The 25,144-nt window shown below is 61.3% G+C and overlaps 1 protein-coding gene across 8 annotated transcripts in view; it reads left to right on the forward strand.

Moving 5' to 3' along the window:
* The window catches only part of GSE1 (Gse1 coiled-coil protein), a 98,323-nt gene that overhangs the window by 71,199 nt on the left and 1,980 nt on the right, over window positions 1-25,144 (forward strand). For 5 of the 8 annotated variants that reach the window (XM_066327476.1, XM_066327480.1, XM_066327482.1 and 2 more), the window contains 14 exons: window positions 11,798-12,016; window positions 15,258-15,457; window positions 16,838-17,019; window positions 17,143-17,340; window positions 17,538-17,729; window positions 17,992-18,308; window positions 18,683-19,007; window positions 20,630-21,210; window positions 21,777-21,889; window positions 22,372-22,642; window positions 22,749-22,871; window positions 22,977-23,345; window positions 24,318-24,584; window positions 24,958-25,061. In XM_066327476.1, coding sequence (XP_066183573.1) covers window positions 11,798-12,016; window positions 15,258-15,457; window positions 16,838-17,019; window positions 17,143-17,340; window positions 17,538-17,729; window positions 17,992-18,308; window positions 18,683-19,007; window positions 20,630-21,210; window positions 21,777-21,889; window positions 22,372-22,642; window positions 22,749-22,871; window positions 22,977-23,345; window positions 24,318-24,584; window positions 24,958-25,061 — 3,461 coding nt within the window. The remainder of the gene's footprint in view (window positions 1-11,797; window positions 12,017-15,257; window positions 15,458-16,837; window positions 17,020-17,142; window positions 17,341-17,537; window positions 17,730-17,991; window positions 18,309-18,682; window positions 19,008-20,629; window positions 21,211-21,776; window positions 21,890-22,371; window positions 22,643-22,748; window positions 22,872-22,976; window positions 23,346-24,317; window positions 24,585-24,957; window positions 25,062-25,144) is intronic. The other 3 variants (XM_066327479.1, XM_066327477.1, XM_066327478.1) reach the window with 3 other exon arrangements.

A 25,144-nucleotide genomic window follows, 5' to 3' on the forward strand; every position in this document is an offset into this window, starting at 1 on the left:
GGGGGGAATAATAAAACCGGCGGAGAAAAGCAAGGCGGAGAGGAACATGGAAGTGTCAGGCTGCGAGGTTTAAAGCAATTAGGGGGAATGATGCTGGAGGCGCTGGCACGCAGCGGGATCGCTGGCGGCAGCTGCCGGGCGTTGGGAGATGCCGGTGGGCCGGCTCGGCTGGGAGCAGATGGAGCCGGGAACCTTCCCCCGGCCCTGGGCTGCCGGGGGTTTCATCAGCGCAGGGGCTGGTGGCGGTGACTCAGCGGCGCGAGTCCTGCTGGGGACTGTCACCGCCTCAGGGACTGCCTGGCCGTGGCCCGTGTCACACGCTCCTCCTCGGTGGTTTGTCCCCGAGCTTGGCTGGCCCAGGATTCAGCCGGCTCCTCTGTGTCCCCTCTGGTCACTAATGCTCCTGTCCCCTCTTGTCAGTGATGCTCCTGTTCCCTGTATCCCTCTGGTCACTGAAGCTTCTGTCCCTGTTGTCACCAATGCTGCTGTCCCCTTCTATCCATCCCTCTGGTCACCTCACCGATGCTCCTGTCACCTCTGTCTCTCTGGTCACTTCTGTCCCCTGTGTGCCTCTGGTCCTGAGGCTGGATTTGTGCCGCGGGGCTCAGGCGGCTGCAGGGGGACACCGGGCAGTGTGGGGACTTGCCATCAGGCGTCACTGAGAGCCGAGGGACAGGGCAGGGACCCCATTCTCTCCTGGTCCATATGGGAACCGCGCTCAGACTGATCCCCCCCGCCGAGATAACATGGGGGCAGTTGTCACCCTTTGGCCGGTGTCAGCGTCCCTCGGGGGCGCCACCCTCCTTTGGGGACAGTGGCTTCCCTCGGGGACACAGAGCATCCCCGGAGGGCCTGGCTGTTTGCACCAGCAGGCGCAAGGGTGGCACCTGGATACACGTACACGCAGCTCTTTTGGGGGCTCCCCGTCCCTGTGAGTGTCCCCAAACCCCCAGGCGCCGAGGGACCCCGGGGCTCCCCGGCGGGTGCCTGGCGTGCCGGGGAGGAGGATGGCGGTGGGTGCCGGCAGCGGATGCTGCTGACTCAGGACCTTCCCAAATGGTTCCTATTTTTATGCCGAGGCCGGGAATATTTAGCCCCTGGATCAAAGCAGATGGAAGGAGCTGGGTGATGCCGTGTAAACACCCGCTCGGCGGGTGCCGCCGGCGCGAGGTGTGAGTCACCGGCGGCTCTCGGCAGCGCTGGGCGGGCACAGTCGCCCCCGGGCTGGGATTGGGGTGCTCGGGGCTGAGCCCCGCTTTCGGCATCCCCCCAGCTGGCTTTGGGGGTACCCTTCCTCATCCTCGCCGGGTGTGGGGTCGAGGGGTGCACCAGGAGGTGTCGGTGGGGTGCCCAGGGGGGGCTGCGTGATGCCGGGGGGTTCCAAGCCGTGTTGGGGTGCCGGGAAGTCCTCCTGCCTTCCTCTCCTGCTCACCCCACCATCTTCCTCCTCCTCCTCCTCCTCTCGCCAGTCCTAAATTCGGTCGCCATGGCAACCATGTCAACCACTTTCCAGCTTCCCCGTGATGGTTTGAGGAGGGGAGGTGGGGAAGAGGGAAGCCAGGGGAAGGGGGGGACTGGGGGCATTGCTCGGAGCTCGGGGAGGGGGGAACGGACGCTTCCCAGATGGTTTTTTTCCTGCTGGATCCTGTCTGGCAAGTGGAGCCCGTGCCAGCCCAGCGTGTGCCAAGGGGCCAGGGGGTCCCGGCCTGGGGAGGGGGCTCCATCAGAGCCCCCCAACTCTGAGTGGGTGGGTGAGCACCCCCAAAATCTAATGTCTTTCTGCAGCCATCCTGCTCATGCCATGGCCCCGCAGGCACCCGGGATAGCAGTAGCCACCCAGGCGGGATGGGGGGTGAATTATTCCCAGACACCCCCTTTTTCCTTCCTCCTTCCTTTCTCACCTCCTCCCCCCCGCCCCGTAATCTCTTTATTCCCAGCCTAAACCTAGTTCCTGGTGGTTTTACAGGCAGATTTGCCGGTAGCTATATAGGACAGGGTGCAAAGCCGGGAGTCTGGGTGGGTGGGCATCACCCCACGGCGGGTGGGCACCCGGCTGCCCCCCGGGAAGGGCCGTGCCAACACGGAGCTGCCGGGGGAAGAGAGATGGAATCACCCCAGCAGGAATTTGGCTGGCGATTCGGGGGTACCCCTGCCACAACCCCCCTTCCCCGCCCTCCCAATGCCCGAGGGGAGGGTTGCAGCGGGCGTCGCTCACCTCCGAACCTCCAAACGCACCGCGGGGCTTTGAAGGGGGAGCAGGTGCTGCCTTTCTCTGCGGCGTGTCCCCCCCTTTTCCCTCGCCTTGGCAGCGGCTGTCGGCACCTGCCGGGATGCTCCTTGGCACGGCACCGCGGCACGTGTGCGGGCACCGCCGGCGGCAGCCGCGCTCCAGGCACCGGCGGTGGCAGCCGGGGAGAGAGGTTCAGGGGGGGGACAGCCCTGCCCCGAGCCTGGCAGCAGGAGCATCCCCTCCTTCTAATTTTATGACTGATTTTTAACTTTTATTTCCCGAACCGCTGCGCTTAATTAAACCCAGGCGCCTCTCGCCGCCAGCCCGACGTGGGGGATTGATGGCTCCAAAACATCGACCCCCGCCGGAAAAAAAAAACCAAAAAAACCCCACTCTGACAGATTATTCTCCCGGATTCCAAGTGGGGGTGGCACTCCGAACCCCCCCCCCGCCCTCATCCCTCGCAAGATGCTTTGAGGGGGAAAGACGGCTGTGCTTCAGCATCCCCAAGCTTCCTCCTTCCCCCCTTCTTTTAATAATAATGCTTTAAAGATGTTTGACATCTGTAACAAACAGCTGGCATCCTGTTATGGAAGAATGTCCTTTTATTTCCGAGCAGGTTGAACTGTCATTAATAGTATAATTAGGTGATTATCGGCGTACAGCAGAAAACTGCTTAATTGCACAGCCAGCTTTCCCGAGGATCCCAGCTCCTTTATTGCTGGATTTGTTTTAGCCGCCTGAATTTTTTCGCACTGTTTTGTTGGGTTCGGTTGTTGGCTGTTGGTTTTTTTTTTTTTTTTTTTTTCCTTCCACGTTGATGATTATTATTTTTTAATGCGTGTGACAGCTGGGGGAATGTGGCAGCACCGGGAGGGGGGGACACACGCCAGCGCTGGCACTGGTCCCCATGTGTGTCCCCCCTATTCCAGGTCCCTAGGGGGGGGTTTAGTTTTAACCCCGTGTGTGCTGGAGCTGGGGTTAGGAGGAGGGGGTTTGCTGGGTGCAGCACCCATGGTTGGGAGCTGAGAGTTTATTAGAGGGAATAAAGGAGATGTCTTTGTTGGGCAGCAGAGCCTGGCACCTGCCTGGAGGGCACCCATCACCCTGGACAAGCCTTCACCCAACCCCTCCCTGCCGGGACCCTCCTTGTGGAGCTCCGTGGCGAACAAACCTGGTTCCCTGCGCTGCTGCCGTGCCGTGGCTCCAGCGCCATCCCCACCCTCATCCCCGTCCCCGGGATGTGTGGGTTTGGGGGGAGCAGAGCAGCTTTTTTGGCGCCTGCCAGACAATAGCGCTTTGTATCTCCCCCCGGTGCCGCCAAACACACTTGTTAGCGCCTCAGCTTTGTGCTGTAAATTTCCATGGAGTAATTACGTCTTAATTTATGATAATCCCGGGCGGGCGGTGGAGGGGGGCAAGCGCCAGTCAAGTTTGGAAGTTGCCCGCCGGGGCCCCGGGGGTCCCCCCGTGGCTCCTGCCGGCCGTGAACTCCACGCTGGACCGTGAACTTCTCCATCCCGCTGGGTGGGGAGAGGAGCATCCCCGAGCAGGGAATTGGGGCTGTTCCCGGGGCCAGCGGCGAGTGGAGGCCACGTGGGGTTGGGATTTGGGGTCACTTTGCTGCAAAGGTCGGAGTGTCCCCAACTCCCTGGCTGGTGTGTCCCATCCCACCGCTCATCCAGGAGCCTCGGGATCATCCCGGGGTCGTGCTGGGGTGAGTGTCCCGTCCTGTGTGTGTGTCCCAGTGCTGGCTCGCCACGACAAGGAGGGAATCTCTGGCAGCGCTCCGGAGAGGGGCCGGCCCCTTCCCCCTTCCCGGCGCTGAATGGCTCATCCCGCCTTTGTCTGGAGGGCTTATTACCGGCAAAATAGAGCCTCTTTTCCCTCGGCCTTCCCAGCGGGCAAATTAAATGCTTTGGCAATTTGCGAGGAGGAGGAGGAGGAGGATGGGGAGGGGAGGAAGGCTCTCATCACCCGGAGGGCGACCACAATGCCAGGCAGGGCGCTGGGCATCTCCAGCACGGGTGTGGGAAAGGGGGAGAGGGGGTCCCCGTGTCCCCTCCAAAGCCACCGCAGTGGGAATCCCATGGGATTTGGGGAGCTTTGGGGGACGCGTGCCTGGTGTCACTGAGCATTCCTGCGGAGCTGGCACGGTGCTGGCATCCTGGCATCGCACTGCCCTTGCCAGGGGGGGCCTGTGGGCACCCCGTCCCCTGCTCCAGGGTGGGATTTATCCCCGGGGAGCGGTGAGAGCCGTGGGCTGTGCCCGCTGCACCTGCAGCCGGGTCCCCGTTGGGAGGCAGCGTGCACCCACTGACATTTGCCAAGCGTAAAAATTCAATTAATTCCAGCAGGCAGATTAAATATAAGTGAATTTTAATAATTTGCTCGAAAGGCTGAGGATTACCGTAGGCGAAAAGGGAAGATGCTGCTCGTGGGGGCACGGGCCGGCCTTCCCAGCACCGGCACATGGGATCACTGGTTTTAATCACCCTAAATCCCGGCGTGGGAAGAGAAGAGGGGTCTGCTCCCCTGGCTGGGGTTTTGGTTGATCTTCCTTGCAAGGAGGAATGTGCTGGATCTGTCCCACCAGTGCTGGCAGCATGTCCCTGTCCCCAGCAGAGTCTGGCCTCCAGGGACATCTCTGCTCCTTCAAAGCTTCCTCTTTTTTTTTTTTTTTTTTTTTTTTTTTTTTTGTGGGGCTCTGTGGAAAGGGAAGCACCCATGAAGGTGGCCCCTGGTGACACTGCCGGTGCTCCCAGGCCTGGAGAAATCCAAGGTCTTCCCAAGACCTCCACAACATCTCACAGCTCAAAGCTCAAAGGATGTGGGGCACCTATCGGGAGCAGATTGTGCTGGCATTGGGAAAATGAAAATCCACACAGCAAATTCACTGTTTGCCAGGGATAATTTTTTTATCCTGAGGTAAAACCTTTGCTCTGTCCCGTGCTGGGCCGTCTGCACCACCACAAACTGCTGGGGGATCCCGGGGGTGAAGGGGGGACCCCCATCCTGCCCAGACTCCCCCATCCTGCCCAGACCCCCGGCTCTGCAGCGGGATTGATGGAGATTGCCCGTGACCTTTGCTAGGACACGAGGAATTACCATTAATACTCCTGCATTTCCGGACTTCACGCCATCCATAAATCTCATATCGAGCCGGGCGGGCGGCGTAATCTGCCAGGCGGTGTTATTAATGCTCCTTATTAATACTCCTTATTAATGCCCGTTATTAATGCCCGTTATTAATACCTGCTGTTAGTACCTGTTGTTAATTGCCCCTGAAGCCCGGCGTGAGCTGCCCCATGGATGGGGGCAGCACTGTGGAGGTCCTCTCTGCTTTTTGGGGTGCAGCTGGGGAGTCCCTGGTGCCAGCAGAGTCACCCACAAGCAGCGGGGGTCCCCTGTGGGCACCCACCCCGTGATGGGGACAGTTTTTTGGCCGTGGCCCCAATGCTGCAGGGGGGTGGCACGAGGCATCTGCTCACCTTGTCCTGCCACTTCCCAACTGTGTCTCCTGCAGCCCCTTCTCTTGGCTGAGTGCTGGCTCCTCACCCTGCCTGCGGCCCCCTGGCCTCTCTGCAGCCCCCCCTGCCCTGCCCCTGCCCCTCCAGGACCTGCCCCGTGCAAGATCCAGCCTGCGTGAAACTCTAATCTCCAATTTTATTCGCTCGGCTCCAGCCGATTTGCATAATCCACATAATCACCCCGGTTTTAATTGCCTACAACTCTGCAGAAAGATCATGTGGTTAAGTGGTAAATCATAATTAGATAAATAATTGGCTTGGCCGCAGCAAGCTGCTTTGTTATACCTGCCATCTGCTGGGCAAGGGATCCTGCGCCCAAAACAATGCGCCGCTGCTGCACGCCTGCGCCAGCCTGGGGACACGGGGACACGGGGCACGGGGCCGTGGGCACGGGAGGGCAGCCTGGACGTGCCAGGCATTGCCCACTCTGGGGCTGTGCCGTGGCTGGTGGTGCCACGCAAGGTTTGGCAGCGCCGTGCGGTGCCTGGCTCCCACCCAAGGCGTTGCCCAACGGGCTCTGTGGAATGTCCCTGTGGCGCCTGGGAATGCCCAGTGCTGCCTCCACGGGGTGCCCAGCAGCGCTGTGGAATGCCCGGTGGCACCGTTGAATGCCAGCAGCACCAAACGGTGCCTGGCCAGTGCCATTAAGTGCCCATCGGTGCAGTGCCCAGCTCTCTCTCAGACCATACCCAAATGTGACTCCCAAATGTCCCCCAGGCAATTCCCAGTATCCCAGTGCAATTCCCAAATGTCCCCCAGGCAATTCCCAGTATCCCAGAGTATCCCAGTGCAATTCCCAAATGTCCCCCAGGCAATTCCCAGTGTCCCAGAGTATCCCAGTGCAATTCCCAAATGTCCCCCAGGCAATTCCCAGTATCCCAGAGTATCCCAGTGCAATTCCCAAATGTCCCCCAGGCAATTCCCAGTGTCCCAGTGCAAAGCCCAGTTTCCAACAAGCAATTCCCAGTATCCCAGTGCAATGCCCAGTCTCTCCCAAGTGATGCCCAGCATCCCAGTGCAATGCCTAATCTCCCCCAGGCAATTCCCAGTATCCCAGTGCAATGCCAGTTTCCCCCAGGCAATCCCCAGTATCCCAGTGCAATGCCCAGTGTCTCCCAGGTGATTCCTGGCAGCCCCAAGGTTGCCCCACAAAGCCACTGATCCCCAGAAGACACCGATGTGAAGGGGTGAGGGCTGTACCTCACTTCCCCCAAAGCAGAGGCACCCTCAGCAGACAGATGCCTCTTGGATCTGGGCGTCAGGAGCCAAGAGGAGCTGCCAACCCAACCTTGAAGCTGCAGAGGGGAGTTCAGGGCCCAGCAGCACCCTCGGGGCACAGGGGCTTGATTTTCCAACCTCCCAGCTTCAAAACGGGGCAGAGACAGGGTGGAAAGTTGCCCTGAAGTAAATCTTTCCCTGGCTGGATTTCCTGAGGGCTGAAAAGGCTCCCAGGGTGGCTTGGCCGGGCTCGGGAGGGCCGAGGAGGGAGAGAAACCAGCCGGCATCGCTCCATCCCCAGCGCTGCGCCCTCCAAACGAGCTCTTATTAGTTTGCTTGTTGTCGTTTGCCAGATCAATGGTCCATGGAGGAGTGATCGATGGAGGCCCAGCCGGATAATAGTGCTGGATGCTCGCTGCCGTGGGGAGCTCCAGAGCCCACCCTTTCCCACCGAGGTGCTCCTCACCACGGGGGAACACATCCAGGCCCCTCCAAGGGAATGGGGGATGTTCCCGGGATGGGCTCTGGGCTCTGCTGTGAGCGCCCTAAAATCTTACAGAGGCTGTGCCTGCATCTCTCCGTGCCTGGGGGACACTTGGGGACACCAAGCCCGGCCACCTCCCTTGGTTTCAGCTGCGTGCTGGCAAGTGGGGAGGGAGGGCGGGAGCGCGGGCTCCGATCGATCAATTAATTAATTAATGGAGCATGCTGGAGGTGCGGCGGCAGAGCTGCTTTAATGAGGGGTGGAAAACGTGCGGCGGCTCGGCGGGGCATCACCGGGAGAGGAGCTGCTGCCCTCTGCCTGTCCCCTGCCCCGTCCCCTGCCCGAGGGGGTGACAGGGTGGGTGACAGGGTGACGATGGGCACGCGCTGGCCCTGGCCCCCTTGCCCTCCATCCTGGGGCTCTGCCCGCTGCGTTCGGGCAGAGGGAAGGGGAGGGCTGACAAATGCGAGGCCATTAGCATTGAAAATCCATGCAGAGCAGCTGTTCCTGCTCGGAGCGTGCAGCTGGATGCGGCTCCGGAGTGGGAGCAGAGGCGCTGAGAGAGAAGGCGGGGGGGAAAGGCTGATGGGGGGAACCTCATCACCCCCAAATCCCTCGGGGAACCATCAGCAGGGAGCGTGTGGAGCCTTCCAGAGGGCTCGGCCGGGTGGGCTCCGTCCCAGCTGCGGTGCTGCGGGGCGGGTGCGGCTCCAGCCCGGGGGAGGAGGATGCGGGATGCTCGTCTCTCCCCGCTCCCTCGGCCTCCCGCCGCACTGGGGTTTTTTCCGCTCCATTTGCCAGGGGCTGGGAGCTGCTGCCTGATCGTATTTGGTAATAAATTATTAGTTCCAGCACTTGGGAGCCCGGCAGCTCAAAATAGCTGCTGTAAGAGCGGGCGGCTGGTGCAGGTCGAGTTCAATGGCAATCTGCTCCCAAGGGCACTCCACGCTCATTAGAGGCCTTTCAAGGTGCTGGCAAGGGGGCAATCGGGAGCCAAGGTGCTAAACCTGCCCACTTCCCTCTTCCTGACAGCAGAACCCCGTGCCCAGGGATTTCAGGGTGCTGGGAGCCCATCCCTGCCCCTCGCTGCCCGCTCCTGCCTGCCCGCAGCGGCTGCCAAGGGGTTTTATTTGTCTCCAGCCCCACCAGGCAGCCAGACTGGTTCTGCTCTCGCTGCCGGAGGAGGCTCCCGCTGCCAAAAAACCCGCCAGCATCATCAGGAGCAGATGGAGAGAACATGGCACGCTCCCAGCTCCCGGCTCCCAGCCCTGAGCCGGGGGATGCGGGGGTTCGGGGGGGCGGCAGGAGTCAGGGCTTTGGGCTCCTGTGCCGCCGGAGATGCCAGCCCCATGGCGGGTGCCATGTGTGGCGCTGCGGGAACAGGGAAGGGCCAGGGGAGCGTGGCAGTGACCCTGCCATCCCCTCTCCTCCTCCTCCTCCTCCTCCTCCTCCTCTGCCTGCTCCCGCGGGCAGGCAGCCAGCGGGCACCGGGAATGCCAGACACTCCCTGTACTGCTGTGCCCGGGCACATGCTGTGGGAGGGACGGGGACAGGGTGACACATCGCCTGCTCCCCGCTGCCCAACCTCCCTCGCGGCCTCAGCGGGGGACCCAGGTGTCCTGAGGCCCCTCCTGCCTTGCTGGGTGTGGGTACAGGCAGCAGCTGTCTCAGGGAGGGGTCCATGGGAGTGCCAACCCTGTACCCGCACAGGGCTGGGGACAGCGGAGGGACAGGCTGTCCCGTTTCGGGGTTCATCTCCCCGCCCTGGTGAGGCAACCGCTGCCATGACCCCGGGCTGCTCCAGGCACCAAACTTGACCTGTTTTTCCGCACGGATCTGCGTGCTGAGAGAAGCAGCCGGGGAGGGGCAGAGCTGGGGGGGGCCCCACCTCACCGTGGGGCGTCACGGCGTCCCCAGCCACCCGCAGGGCTGAGTGGCACCCACGCCGTGCCGGTGACGGGCTGCCGGAGGGATGGGGGGGGGAGGACACAGCGTGGCAACCCCACATCCCATCCCCGTGTGGATGCTGCCACCCAGCCGTGCCTCAGTTTCCCCAGCTGGCAGCTGGCCCGCGGAGCAGCCCAGGGACGCCCGGACAGACGGACGCCAGCGCCGGCGGGGCACGGCGGGTGAGCGGCGCTGCTCGGGCCCCAGCCGGGGCGGAGGCGCCGATTTTATCACCGGGAAGGAGCGGCAGAACTGGTTTGGAGCTCGGCTGGGGCAGCGGCACGGCTCAGCCCCGGGGGACAGGCGAGTTCCCCGCACGCTGCCCCGCCGCTCACCCGCTCCCGGCCGCCCTGCGCTCTCCTGGCAAATCCCGCTGGCATCATGAGTTGGCCGGGAGTTATTCGGGGCCGCGGGGATCAGCTGAGCATCACACGGGTGGTGCCGTGCCGCCAGCCCCGTGTGCGTGCCCGCTGAGCCCACCCCATGGCTGGAAAAGCGTCTTCAGACCTGGATTGGGGCTGGAAGTGGCGGTTTTGTTGGGGTTGATATGTGGGGAGGAACTGGGGGACACTGAGGAGTGTTTGGGGCTGTGCCTGGAGGCTGTAGGCAGCGCTGGGAGGATGCAGGGCTGTGCCAAGGGGATGCCAGGCAGTGCCTGGGATGCAGGATTGTGCCTGGTGGATGTGGGGCAGCGCCTGGGAGATGTGGGGCAGTGCCAGGGAGATATGGGGCTGTGCCAGGGAGATTCCAGGCAGTGCCTGGGATGCAGGATTGTGCCTGGAAGCTGTGGGGCAGTGCCTGGGGAATGTGGGGCTGTGCCAAATCGGTGCAGGGCTGTGCCTGGTGGATGTGGGGCAATGCTGGGAGATGTGGAGCAGTGCCTGGGGAATGCAGGGCTGTGCCAAGGGGATGCCAGGCAGTGCCTGGGGGTGCAGGATTGTGCCTGGTCGATGTGGGGGCAGTGCCCGGGAGCTGCAGGCTGTGCCTGTGTGCCGCGTCCCCTTTGGATGGTGCGTGGGTGCCTGCTGCTGCGGGCTCTCGGGGGAGCACCGAGCCCTCAGCCGGGGCTGGAGCAGAGCCCGGGGGTGCCAGAGCAGAGCCCGGGGGTGCGGGGGCCAGGCTGGCGTGGCGGGTTGGCTTTCCCAGCTGTTCTGGTAATGAATTTACATGAGCCGAGCGTGTCGACAAGGCGGCAGTCAATGGCTGAGAGCACCGGAGTTAATAAATGCTTGTATAATGAGGGCAGAGGGGAGCGCGCCGCCGCGCCGGCCGCCTCTCCTGGGGCCGGGGGGCAAAGATTAATCAACGCTGAGTGCCCCCCGTGCTCCCCCCCGGCTCCCGCGGCGCTCCCTGGCCATCCGCTGCCACGGGATGCTCCGGGGATGCTCCATCCACCCTCTGCAGGGGATGCTCCAGGTGTTCAATGCCTCGAGCTGCCTCCAGGCCTGCTGGGAGTTGGGGGCTGCCCCATGACCCCCTTACCCGTCCCCCCTCATCCTCCTGCCCACCTGGGAGCCGGGCTAATTTTAGGCTGGTGTTAATGAAGCTGCTCGGTGAAGTCTATTTTTAAGGGCCCTGACATCAGCAGTTGCTGTTTCGGGAGGTGGAGAGCCCTGGAGCAATTGGTGTGACAGCTGGGGGGACTCGGGGAGGGCTGCACCCTCCTGCTCAGCACCTGAAGCTCACTTCTGGCCTCACTGTGCCCTGTAGCACCTCAGTGCTGTGGGGTGCAGTGGTGGGGCTTTGGGGCGTGAAGATTGGAAGGTGAAATGTGGGGAGCTGGGGGTGAGGTGCTGGGGATCCAGGGATGGAGTTTTAGGGTTTTGAAGGTGCAGTGGTGGGGATTTAAGGGTGCAGTTCTGGGGATCCAGGGATGTTTTATCGGGGATTTGAGGGTACGATGCTGAGGACCCAGGGATGAAATATTGTTAATCAAGGGATGCAGCAGTGGGAGTTTGGGGGTGCAGCGCTGGGAATCCAGGGATGCAGTATTGGGGATTTAGGGGTACAGTGGTGGGGATTTGAGTGTGTAGTGGGTGGGATTTGGGGGTGCAGGGGTGCTTTGGATTTTAGCAGCACCCTGCACGTCAGGGGGCTGCACCTCTCCCCATCACCTGCATCAGGATGCTGAAGTCCCTGTGTCCCCCAAAACACCCCGTCCATTCCTGCAGAGCTCTGCTGAGCCCTCCTGCTCCGTTATCCAGGCATTCACTGGGGACTCTGCAATGCTGGGACACACTTCCCCCCATTCCCTGAACTCGAGGTGCATTTTGGGCTGGGCTAATGAACGGGAGGAGAAATGCTGACCCTCCCAACACCTTGTGGGAGGGGGGGAAAATTGAGGATCCTGTTCTCCACATCGCCTAACCCGACCTCTCTCTTTGGCAGGCATGAGCCATGAGCCGAAGTCGCCGTCCCTAGGAATGCTCTCCACGGCCACCCGCACCACTGCCACCGTCAGCCCCCTGACCCCGTCCCCCCTGAACGGCTCCATCGTCCCCAATGGCAGCCCTGCAGCCAGCAGCACTTTGTCCGTCCAGGCAGCACCTTCCTCCAGCTTCGCCGCCGCCCTGCGCAAGCTCGCCAAGCAAGCCGAGGAGCCCAGAGGTGGGGACACAGGGGCAGGGGACAGTGACAAACGCCCGTGCCTTTCTCAGGAGTCGGAGCTTTCCGGGTGTTTCCCTGCTGTTTCGCTGGGTTAATGCCGTTTTCCCGGTCTGGTGTCTCCAGGGGGCAGTTTGGGAATTGAATTCATCCGGAGTAATCCGAGTGCTGGATCGCTCACTGTGCCCTGGGAGAGCACGGCATGGCAGGGACCAGCCCTGCTCCTTCCCCCCGCGCTGCTTTTTCCAGACTTCTCCCAAATTTGCTGCTTCCTCATCAGAATTTCCCAACTAAACGGCTCCAGGAGGTGCCCAGCTCTTGTCAGCCGCATCCTCCATCACTCCCCCTTCTCTGTGTGTTTGGATGTGGGATTTCTGGGTGTGAGCTGCTTCTGGAGCCACCCCGAGGTCCCTCTGCCACATGGAGGATATCCCATGGGAATCACTGTGGCTCCCACACCCAGATGGGGAGGCAGCCAGTCCTCAGGCTGGGGACTGTTTGAGGAGACTGCTGGTATCATCAGTTTGGGATGAAACAGTCCTTATCTCTGCTATTTGCATCGGTGGGTGCTCCCCTTGGATCACTGCTCACTGCCTGGGCACTTTGATCCCTGGAACACTCACCCAACCCCTTCGGAAGATGTTTTTTGCAGTGTCTTTTTGGAAGACCCTATTTAAAAGGCCCTTTTGGCACAATCCTTTTCCTAAGACCCTTTTCCTAAGACCCTTTTGCAAGGCTCTTCTTGGAAAATCCTTTTTTGGAAGCACCAGCTTCCTCCTTGCAGCCCTAAAATCTCTGGCACAGCCATGACCTGAAGCACTGGCTGCTCCCAACAAAATGTGTGGGGATACCAGGTCCCTGTAACTCTGAGGGAACCAGGTCTTGGTGATGCTTCATCCTCACTGGAAGCTCCTGGTTTTTCCCAGCTGCTTCCTTTGGAGCGATTGATGGAGTTTGGGGAATTATTTTGCCTTTTTGTCCACTCACACCCCACAGCTTGTGCCCTCCCTGTGCTGCTCAGCCCCACCCCAAGGGTCATCAGCAGCTTTGGGCATGGGTTTTGTGGCACTGGAGAGAAGCAGCCACATTCCATTTGGATTTCCCCTCAACACCTTTGTAGTCTGTTTGCAATGAAACCCCTCCCTTGCCCATTTGGATGCCTCAAGTGGCCCATCCCAGAGGTTTTTGATCCGTGTGGGTTTGGCCGTGTGTTGGGAAGGGGGGTTTTTCTCCTTGCTGTGGTTTTTAGCACCAGGAAACGAATTGCTTTCCCCTCAAATCCTCACCCACTTCCCACAACGGGAGATGCTCACTCCACTCCTCTTCCCGCCTCGGGAGATGCTCTGCTGTGGCAGATGCCAGATCCATGCGGGATCACTGTATTTTTTCCTGCTTTATGGGCTCACAGGTGTGCTGGCACATCCCTGGGGATTATCCTGCTGCTCCACAGCATCCCAAACTGTCAAGGCTCATCCTGACTGACCCCTTCCCAGCAAAGCCTCACAAAGGCATTGCCTGCCCCGGGGGCTGCTGCCTCTTGTCCTGCCCGGGGCTGTCCGCAGGGTGGGTTTTATTCCACCCCTCCTTCCCTTCTTTTTTTCCCAGTTCTCCGTCAGGGTCTCAGCTGTTAATTACATTTGCCTGTCAGCCCGGGCTGCTAATCTGCTATCGCCGAGTGGGAAGCGGGAGGTCAGAAAACAAAGGTGACACCATCACACTGTGCCTCTTGTCATCTCCAATCCAGATTAGTTTCATTGACTAACTCCTGGCTGAATACCACCAGTTAATTATAACGATCACAAACCCTCCCGTTTAAAGCCACACAGCGAGAATTAAGGTTCTGAAGTAAGACTTTAGCTTCATTAATTGCCGGGCTCATTGTGATGGTATTGATTGTTAACGCTATCGCGTGGTGAGTAATGGCTTCCCAGCTCAGAGGGGATTAGGCTGCTAATTGTTGTTGGCCTTGCGCTGACAAGATAGACTTCAGTGGGTGTCAAATCGGCCTCCTTTGTCGGGGACAGCCTTTCTCCTTCCCCCAGCCTCGCCGCTCTTCAAATGAAAGCGATTCGGAGCGACTCGGGAATAATTAATCAGGGAGGGCGGCCGGCAGCGGGATGCTCCGCTTGGCCTCTGCTCCGCTGAGCATCCTTCCCACCGAGCTTCCTTCTGGAGCATCCTGCCCTCCCAGCGTCCCTCCCGCTGCCTGGGGCTGCTCCTGCTTCCCCTGGCATTGCCAGCCTCCTGGCTCCCTCCTGCTGATGTGAGGAGAGGGCAGGGGGATGGATTTGGGGTGCAGGGTGAGGAGCTGCTGGCACGCTCCGGGAGCTGGTGCTGTAGGACAGGAGGTGGCTGGCACACTCAGGGGAGGGGTTCTCCACACTGGGAAGGTGGGGAGACACTCTGCACACTCAGGGGAGCCAAGGACTCTTTCTGTGCCCTGCTCGCTGCCTGGGAGCATCGCTGTCACCTCATCCTGTGACCACTCACTCTCCATCCCTGCTGGCATGCTGGAGTCTCCCTCTGACCCAGGCTCTGGCGTGGAGGGAGCAGAGTTTGGGGGTTCAGAGCCCCCCAGGCTGCCCAGCGGGGTTTGAGGAATGGTTCTGTGGAGCAGACACCAGGCTCCCCGTGCCCCGGGTAATGTGGGATTTGTATTTCTCTGCTTTTCCTGTTCTCCGCTTTTGCTCCATTTTTATTTTTCCTTTGGAAATATGGCCAGCGTCCCTGGGGTGGGGATAAGTTAAAGTACAGATGTATTATGCAAATGAAACCAAAGCCTTGCCCAAGGGTTTCAGGGAGTCACTCCTTCATCCCAGTGTCTCCAGAGGCCCTGGCTTGTCCGTGACAACTCCTGCAGCTGGATTAAAGACTCTCTGGGTTTGCCTTGGGAAGATGTGGCCCTCTGGGGCCGGCATCATGTCGTTGTCACTTGTGCCTGGGGCCTTTGTGGGACTGGGGCTTTGGCAGTCCCTGTTAGGTGGGAGCAAGAGGCTGCCCCATCCCACCGTGCCGGGTGGAGCCTTTAGCACCGCTGGGAACTCCAGGGATGGGAGTATGGGGCTCCAGTTTGGGGCTCTGGCAGGATGCTGAACACCCTGAGAGCATCCCAGTGCCCCCAGCATCGAGACATCCTGTCAGGAATGCATCCATCTCCTTCAGAGAGAGAGAGAGAGAGAGAGGGTGGTTTCATCCAGTGAACTGCTGTTCCCCTAACTCATTTCAACCTCCGATTGAATCCCAGGGTCCTCACTGAGCAGCGAGTCGTCCCCGGTGTCCTCTCCGGCCACCAACCACAGCTCCCCGGCCAGCACGCCCAAGCGTGGCCCCATGGGCCCCATCATCGTGCCCCCGGGGGGGCACAGCGTGCCCAGCACGCCGCCCGTCGTCACCATCGCCCCCACCAAGACGGTCAACGGGGTCTGGAGGAGCGAGGGCAGACAGGTATGGCCAGGTTTGGGGCTTGCCTGAAGGATGGAGGGTGTGGGGATAACCCTGCACGGCTCCTAAGGGATCGCTGGGCTGCCCACGTTTGGTCCCTTCCCCTCCCTGCTGTGTCCCTGAGCTGGCGTTGTCACCAGGGCTGCCATCGTCCCCTTGCTGCCACCATCCCCGGGCTGCCATCCGGAGGGGAGTGCGAGGAAGGAGGAGGAGGAGGGGACCGGGAGCGGGTGGGGGGAGAGCAGCTAATTAAGAAGCATCGTTAGTGGTTCTCCTCTCCTCCGCATGCTACAAGCAGATTCCCGGGGGGATTATGCCACTTGGAAAGACTAATTAAACCACAAAGCGGAGAGAGAGGCGAGGGTAGGGGATGAGAAACGCCGGGGGCGGGGTGGGGAAATAAATGGAACCGTCATTCCCGGGAGCTCGGAGGGGTGTGTGGGGTGTCCGGGTGCTCCCCAGCCCGGTGTCACCCCCGTGTCCCCCCGCCGTGTCCCCCGCGGTGTGGGGGTTACCCGAGCGTGGGGATTGTGTGCGGAGCCGCGCTCGCAGCGTGGCGCCGGGGACGGGAGGTAATTAGAGCAGAGCCTGGCACGCACAATGAGCTCCGTGCAGGCCGGGGGCGGCGGGGACACCGCACCCTTTGTGGTGACCTTGGGGCTGGCCCTGCCCTGGAGGGGCTGGGGAGCAGGGTGGGATGGCGTGGGGAGGGATGCTGTGGGTGCTGCCCTCCTCCTTCTGAGCTGCTGAATGGAGAAGGTGCAGTGAAAAATAATAATTTTTAAACCAAAACTTGCCTTGCTGGGGGGAGGGTCATCCCACTAAGTGTCAGATCCTGTGGGGGCTCTTGTCACCCCGAGTTGTTCCCTCTTTCTAGGGGTCCCTCCCCATGTGGAGGGAGTGACCTTCATCCTGACTCCAGGGGTGGAGGCTGATGGAGAGCTGCTGAGGCCCTGTGGGAGGGTGCTGATGCCGGGGGGTGTCAGGGGGATTGTGGGCTGACCCCTGGGTTATGGCCCTTATCAAAGGCCGCCTGGATTTCCCCCGGCCGTGTCACTCCTCCCCGGATGATTAATAGCTCAGGAGAACAAAGCAGCCATAAATCTCCAGGCAGGTAATGGGTGTCTTGCCCTCAGCTCTGCCCCGGCTTCGGCACCTCCTTTCCCACTGGGGCCCCCCTGGTGTAGCCTCCCAGACCCTCCCACCCCTCCAGCTGCCCTTCCAAAGCCTGGATGCAGGACATGCCGTGCTGGATGAATCCTTCCCTGGGTACTGGTGCCAGCCAGGGCAGGCTGGGGACCTAGTGAGGGTCCTGAGGTGGGGACACAGCAGGGATTCCCCATCCCCTGCTGTCCCCTAATCCTTGTCCCCTTTGCCTTCCAGCAGGAAGCAGGGTCTCGAGGCAGCAGCAGCAGCGCCGGCCGCGAGCGCCTCATCTCGGAGCCGCCCCTGACGCAGGAGAAGGCAGGGGGTCCCGCTGTCCCCTCCCACCTGCTGGGGACACCCTACTCCTTCGGGCTGCCCCCCAGCTCCGTGGTCCAGGACTCGCGCTTCCCTCCTCTCAAGTGAGTCTGCTCAGAGCGGACGGGTTTTGGGTGTCCCCTGCCAGCTCCGGTCCCACCTGTGGGAGGAGGTGACGTCTCCCCAGGGGGACAGGGAGGGGTGGTGACCATCTCCTTGCCCCCCAGCCTGCAGCGGCCCGTGCACCACGTGGTGCCTCCCAGCGCTGTGACCGAGGATTACCTGCGGAGCTTCCGTCCCTACCACACGGCCGAGGATCTCCGCATGTCCTCCCTGCCGCCCCTCGGCCTCGACCCGGCCACTGCCGCCGCCTACTACCACCCCAGCTACCTGACACATCACCCCTTCCCTCATCCTGCCTTCAGGTGGGCACCTCCCGGCCTCGGGATCCCCGGGGGATCCGCTGGATTAGCTTTGGGGGTATTGGGGGGTGGGGTATGATCCGCTGAGGGCGTTTTGGGCCTCTCCATCCCTTTCTCCCAGTAGAAGGCGGCCCCCATCTGGCTCTTGGGAGAGGAATTGGGGGGTTTCTTTGCCTGTCTGAGCATCCCTGTCTCTCCAGGATGGATGAGTCGTACTGCCTGTCAGCACTGAGGTCTCCCTTCTACCCGCTGCCAGCGCCGGGCTCGCTGCCCCCCCTGCACCCCTCGGCCATGCACCTGCACCTCTCGGGGGTCCGGTACCCCCCCGAGCTCTCCCACTCCTCCCTGTCTGCCCTGCAGTCCGAGCGCATCTCCAGCCTCGCCGCCGAGAGGTACGGAGGGCTGAGGGGATGGATGGGGCGCTCCAGAGGATGCTGACAGAGGACCAGGGGTGGTTTTGGGATGCTTTAGGAATGCTGACAGGTGACTAGGGGTTTGGGAGTGCTGCAGAGGATGCTGGCAGGTGCCCAGGAATTGTTTTGGGGCTGCCCTGGAGGTTCAAGGATGTTCCAGGCATCCAGGGTTGATTTTAGGGCAGCTCCAAGGGGGATGTTCGGGGTTGGTGCTTTTCTTTTTGATTTTTTTCTCTTGCAGGCTGCAAATGGACGAGGAGCTACGGCAGAGGGAACGGGAGAGGGAGCGGGAGAAGGAGCGGGAGCGAGAAGCCGACCGGGAGCGGGAGAAGGAGCGGGAGCGAGAGCGCGAGCGGGAGAAGGAGCTGGAGCGTGAGCGGGAAAAGGAGCGGGAACGGGAGCTGGAGAGGCAGCGGGAGCGTGCCCGGGAGAAGGAGCTGAGCATGGTGAAAGCCATGGAGGGACCCTTCCTCCCTGTGGCAGAGCTGCACGGGCTGCGGGGGCACCCGGCCGAGGAACGGGGCAAGCCGGTGGAGCCGCTGGCGCCCAGCAGAGCAGGTAACTCCCGCCTTCCAGAGCTTGCCTTGCTCCCCTGTCCCCTCCAGATGGCAAAGCCAAGGGGGTTGGTGGCCCCGGGAGGTGGCTGGGGACAGAGATGGGCTGTCCTGGCCGCCAGATTGCTTTGCCAGGAGCCCAGCTGCAGCAGCTTGGAGCGGCGGCGCGGTGCCTGTGCCATCTGACTCGGGCCAGGTTGGCACCGTGCCCAGTTCATGCCAGGCAGCTGGGCTGGCAGAGAGTGGGCAGCGAATGCTGAGCTCTGACCGGTGGCTGCCCCATAACTCCAGGTCCCTGCCGCCTACAGGGATGCTCACCCCAAAATACCCCCCCTTCTTCCACACCCTGACTCTCCATCGCCCCTTTTTCCACCGCAGACAAACTCAAGGACTCGGTGCTGCCCACGCCGAAGCCCATCCAGCACCCTCTGCACCCTCCGCCGGGCTCCCACCACCCCGTGCCCAGCCTCATCCCCAACCACAGCGTGTTCCCACTGCCCGGGAGCAGCGCGGCCACGGCGCTGCTCATCCACCGCACCAACGAGGAGGAGAAGTGGCTGGCCCGGCAGCGCCGGCTGCGCCAGGAGAAGGAGGATCGGCAATCCCAAGTCTCGGAGTTCCGGCAGCAGGTGCTGGAGCAGCACCTGGACATTGGGCGTGCCCCGGGCCAAGCTGAGCCCGAGCACCGGCCCGAGCACCCCAGGTAGGGGATGGAGCTTTGCCCCCAAAACTGAGCTGTGTTTGCCCGTGTCGCAGCTGTCCTTGCTGAGACATCCGTATCTTAAGCTGGAGAGGGGCTTTGGACTAGGGAAAGGAGTGATGGGACAGGGAGAATGTCTTTATATAGAAGGAGGGCAGGGTTATATGGGATATCGGGAACAAAGCCTTCCCTGTGCTGAGGCCCTGGCACAGGTTTCCCAGAGAAGCTGTGGCTGCCCCATCCCTGGAAGTGTCCAAGGCCAGGTTGGATGGGGCTTTGAACAATCTGGTCTAGTGGAAGGTGTCCCTGTCCACGGCAGACTGTGGAATAGGATCATCTTTAAGGTCCCTTCACCCCACACCGTTCCATGATGCCACGATATGGTGATTTATAGGATTTCCCCCCCAGCCTGTGGCTATGCCCACCCCATTATTACCCAGCTCTGCCCCCCATGAGGCATCCAGCACCCCACAGCCGTGCCCCTCACACATCCCACGAGCCGAAGAAGCCACAGTGCCTGGCCAGTGCCAGCGAGTTCCTGCCACACGGTGCCAGCCAGGCCGGCTGTGCTGGCAGTGCCAGACGTTCCTGGTGCCCGACATCTGCGCGGCGGCAGGCGCCGAGCCCGGGAGGTGGCCGGGGGCCAGCAGCGAGTGGCCAGGTGCTGCCCAGCCACCAGCACTGCTAATTGCATCCCCCCTCCCGGGCAGTGGGGCCTGGCGGCGGATGCCTCGTTTTGGGGGGCACCTGTGCCGAGCCTGGGCGGTTTGGGGGGCAGCAGAGCGTGCCCACACCCCCGGATTGATGGACAGGGCCTTGCTCGCCCCCGTGGCTGAGCGCTTAAGAGGTGCAGGCTCATCCAGCCAGCTCTGCCGCCTGCTCCCTTTGTTATTTTTGGGTATCCAGGGGATTAGCGCGGCTCATCGAGGATAATAAGGAGCGGATCACGGGGCGGCACAAAGGCGAGCGCCCGCCGCAGGCTCCCTTCCCCATCCGCTCCTCCCACCCCAAACCAAAGCGGAGAGGAGACAGCAAGGTCACCCCGAGACACCTGCAGCCGGGGATATTCCATCCCCGTCCTTTTCCTGCATCCAGCAGGGCAGGAGAGGGGTAGATCCGGGGTGCTCCCCGCCCGTGGTGCCTCGATGGCGGCGCTGAGCTGAACCCGCTGCTCCGTGTGCGGAGCTCCGGGGCGCTGGAGCGGAAAAGTGTTAAATGCACAGCTTGGGCACATGAAATATTTATCCTGCAAACGGGCTGGCTCCAGCTCTGGCTGTCGGAGGAGGGCTGCACTGGGGTGCTGCCCTGGCCACTGGGCTCTGCCAGGACTGGTGGCTCGTTTGTCCCCACGCAGGGGTCAGGGCTGGGGTCACTAGCCCAGTGCTCCTGGGATGCAGCCACATCCATGCCCAGCCCACTCACACACAGCCTTAACTCTGCCCCCATCCCTCAGGTTTGTGGCGTGGAGAGAATAAGTGTTGCAGCCCCATGTGCACAAACCCCTCTGGGTGTTCCTAAGTCACATTTCTCCCCAAAATGCCCCGGGGCTGGAGCGCTGCCAGCTCTCGGGTGGCAGTGCCAGCTCCTCACCTCTCTGGTGCTCTCCTCTCCTCTCCCTGCTGCAGGTTGGGATCGAGCCGCCACGAGCCGAGCAGCCGGGAGCCAGGGCAGCACTTTGGCGGGCCCCCGCCCCTCATCTCCCCCAAACCCCAGCACCACCCTGTCACCACGTCCCTCTGGAACCCCGTCTCGCTCATGGAGAGCCCCCCTGACCCTCCCCGGCGCCTCCCCGAGCCCCACGCCCTCCACAGCCACCCAGCGCCCTTCGAGCCCAGCCGCCAGGGCATCCCCCTGGTGAAGGTGGAGAGGGTCTTCTGCCCCGAGAAGCTGGAAGAGGGGCCAAGGAAGAGGGATGCTCTAGAGAAATACCCCCCGGGACGGGAGCCCGGCGCCCCGGAGCACGGAGCCTTCACCCACACCCCCTTCCTAGCTGAGCTGGAAAAGTCCACTCAGAGCATCCTGAGCCAACAGAGAACCCCGGCCACCCCGTTCCCTGAGGCCACCAAGCCCAGCTCGCCCTACCGGCCCCCCCAACCCCGCGCCCAGGACCCCATGTACATCTACGACGAGTTCGTGCAGCAGCACCGCAGGCTGGTCAGCAAGCTGGACCTGGAGGAGCGCCGGCGGCGGGAGGCCCGTGAGAAAGGTGAGGCACTGGGGATTTCCTCCCCGGCACCGGGATCTGGCCGGGATTTCCCCCCCTGGCACCGGGACCTGGCCGGGGGTCTCCCGGGGATGCCGACGTTCCCGCATCCGAGCGGTTCGGTAAACCCTGCGCTCCAGACGTGCCCCGTTAATAAATGATGAGCTGGAGCTAATAAGAGGGTTTTAAATATTGATGGGGCTGCTGGAGTGGGGATGAGAACAGCGGTGAGGAGGAGACGGAGAGCTGGGAGGGGCTGGAATTGCTGTCCCCACTCCAGTGGGATGGGTCCTCCCCAGCCTGTGCCCTGTTGGCCCTCTGCCACCCATCCCACAGGGGTGCCAAGAGGATACACAGGGATGAGCGATGCCCTCCGAGGTCCCACAGTTGTTGGAGAGGGGACAGGGTTCCCCCCACCCTTCTGGGCCCCACGCTGGACCCACATTTCTCCCTTCTGACATACTACCCTACTGCACCCCCATCCCCAGTGGGGTTCCCCTATGTCCCAGAAGGTCCCAGCAGGTTCCCCAGGTGTCCCCAGCCTCAAGGCAGCCTCTCCCCATCCGCAGGGTACTACTACGACCTGGATGACTCCTGTGACGACAGTGACGAGGAGGAGGTGCGGGCCCATCTCCGCTGCGTGGCTGAGCAGCCCCCACTGAAGCTGGACACGTCCTCTGAGGTACTGGTGGCACTCCCTGTCCCCTCCCTGTCCCCTCCCTGTCCCCTCCCTGTCCCTTCCCTGTCCTCTGGGGGAGCAGCCACTCCTTTTCACCAGTTCCCAGTAGAGCCACCATCCCCACAGGGCAGAGCCACCAGGGGGTTAGAGATGGGGGTGATGGAGATGGGGCTGGAAATGGGAGTGGAAATGAGGAGGGCAGTAAGGATGGGAATCGGAATGGGAATGGGGGTGGGATGAGGATGAGGATGGGAACAGGAATGAAAATGAGAGGAATGGAGATGAGAATGGGAATGGGAATGGGAATGGAGGTGAGAATGGGGATGGGGATGGGAATGAAGATGCGGATTGCAATGGGGATGAGGGTTGGCATGAGGATGGGAATAGGAATGAAGATGAGGATGACAGCGAGCGTGGGTATGAGGATGGGGATGAAGACAAGGATGGGGGATGACCCTGCTCTGCTCTCCCCCTGGTCGCCCCAGAAGCTGGAGTTCCTGCAGCTCTTCGGCCTCACCACGCAGCAGCAGAAGGAGGAACTGCTGAGCCAGAAGCGGCGCAAGCGCCGGCGGATGCTGCGGGAACGGAGCCCCTCTCCGCCCACGGTGCAGAACAAGCGCCGCACGCCCTCCCCGCGCCTCCCGCTCTCCACCCGCTACAGCCCCGACGAGATGAACAACAGCCCCAACTTCGAGGAGAAGAAACGCTTCCTCACCATCTTCAACCTCACGCACATCAGCGCCGAGAAGAGGAAAGGTAACAGCCGCGGCCCGCGCACGCCGGGGTCTGGGGGTGCCGGGGTGGGGGATCCGCCTGGGGCCCTGAGCTTGCTCTGCTGAGCAGAGGCTACACTAAAGCTCAGCTTCCCATGCCGCAGACAAGGAGAAGCTGGTGGAGATGCTCCAGGCCATGAAGCAGAAGACCACGCCGGCCGCCGTGGTGGTGAAGAGCTCCCCGCGGGACAGCCCCGGTGCCCCCAGCACTGGTAAGCCCCAAGTCCTTCCCTGGGTGTTGGGTTGGGGAGCACAGCTTTGCCTTGAGGGGCGCAGGGAGTCCTGGCTGCAGCCAACTGCTGCTCCTCTTCCCAAAGAGCCTCCAGTGCCGCCGCTCCTGCTGGACCTGGATAAACCCGTGGGCATCGCCGTCTCTGTGCCAGAGGTGCCCAAGGCAGCAGAAGCCTCCAGGTTAGACCAGCTGAGACCCCAGGAGCCACCGAGGCCCAAGGAGTCGGGCACGGCGCCGGAGAAGCCCCGGCTGAGCGACGGGCACCCCGGGAAGAAGGCTCTGAGCATCCTCAGCTACGTCAGGGGGCCCCTCCCCAAGGACATCCCGGTGCCGCTGTCCCACAGCATGAACGGCAAGAGCAAGCCCTGGGAACCCTTCATTGCAGAGGAGTTCGCCCACCAGTTCCACGAGTCGGTGCTGCAGTCCACGCAGAAGGCGCTGCAGAAGCACAAAGGTAACGGGAGGCCCTTGGGAATTACTGTTTTTGAAGTCACTAGAAGAATCAGCAGCGAAAGTGTCAGCAAAACCAGGCTGAGTGTAAAACCAGTGTCACAATGAAACTCGTTGGCGAGGTACACTCTCCTGTTTATTAGAGGGTTGAAGCACTCTGAGGAAGAGCAAACAAAAATCCAAAGTCAATAAATAAACCCCAGCTAATCTGTGTGGAGGCTGGAGGAGGGGGAAACAAAAGGATAGGAAAGGGTAAGGACAAAAAGGAATATAGGAGACCCTTGTGTCCCTCTGTGCTAAACTGAGTCTGGACTTGATCAACAGGTTGTGTTTAAAGGCCCAACAGCACTTAACTTAATCTTAACAGCACTTAAACTTAACAGCATTGAAATTTAAATGATAACTTAAACAATTTAGCAAGGGATTCATGTAGAATTTACTATACCACCACAACAGTAACTTCCTTACAGGCCTAACTTAAAAATCTAAAGCATATAGGGATCCAGGAGAGTAAGATTCTGCACTGAGTGCCACATTGAGCCCTTCTTGAACCCCTGCAGGGATGGGGACTCCACCTCCTCTCAGGGCAGCTCCTTCCAGTATTTAACAGCTCTGCCAATCAAGAAATTCCCCCTGATGTCCATAAAAAAAAAAAAAAAAAAAAAAAAAGCAGGCATACAGGAAGCTGGTTGGGTCCAGGGATATCACTCCCTTGTCCCCCCACCAGGGTTTAGCACTGGCAACCTCCTTGGTTGGAGCATCCCATGAGCTCATTGCTGAAGCTAAAAATTAGGGATAATACAGCTCCAAACCTTTCAAACTCACTCAGTTGAGCGCCTGAAATAAATAAAACTACTCCAGCGCACAAGGAGTGATAAAAACCCACAGAAGATGCTGTTAAGCCTCCGAAAAATCTGGGAAGGGTGGAATTAATGCCGTGGGGAGTGGGCAGGGGGCTGACCGTGGCTGCCCACAGGGGGGACGGCGGAGCAGAACCACAAACTGGACACCTCCATCCACTACAACATCCCGGAGCTGCAGGCGTCCACCCGCCTGGCCGGGCCCCCGCACAACGGCACGGCCGAGGGGCCACTGCGGCCACTGCCCGCCCTGCCCCGGGACTCTGCCTCCGAGGACGACGAGGAGGAGGAGGAGGAGGAGGAGGAAGAGGAGGAAGATTACCCCAGGCCCAAGTGGCAAGGGATCGAGGCAATTTTTGAAGCTTACCAGGAACATATAGAAGGTAAGGGGGAGTGTTGGGCAGGGGAGGGTAAAGTGCTGGTTTGTGCTTTGGTTTCCTGTGGGAGGGGTCACTGGTTCCTGCTGGGATGGGCTGGGGAAGCTCTGAGGGATCTCCAGCAGGGCAGGGGCAGCATGAAAGCAACAGGCACTGTCGCTTTGGATAAACTTGATGTATGCATGGAAAACGGAGGTATTCACAGCTGCCCAACGTGGAGACCTGAAGGTTCTCCACAGGCAGTGCCGGGGTTGGGAATGCTCTGGGCTGCTGGGGCCGATCACTGCTGTTTGTGCAGAGCCTAGAGCAGGGCTGGCAGCCTCCGTGGGTGGTGCACGGAGCTGGAGGAGCTCAGCCCTTTGTCCTTTGGATGTTGCAGAACAAAACCTGGAGCGCCAGGTGCTGCAGACGCAGTGCCGGCGGCTGGAGGCCCAGCACTACACCCTGAGCCTGACGGCAGAGCAGCTGTCACACAGCATGGCGGTGAGTGGGGACAGGTCCCCATCCCCTGGGTACACATCCCCTGGGCACTCATCCCCTGGGCACTCATCCCCTGGGCACTCATC

The sequence above is a fragment of the Sylvia atricapilla genome, chromosome 12, assembly GCF_009819655.1.
Source record: "Sylvia atricapilla isolate bSylAtr1 chromosome 12, bSylAtr1.pri, whole genome shotgun sequence".
Taxonomy (NCBI): domain Eukaryota; kingdom Metazoa; phylum Chordata; class Aves; order Passeriformes; family Sylviidae; genus Sylvia; species Sylvia atricapilla.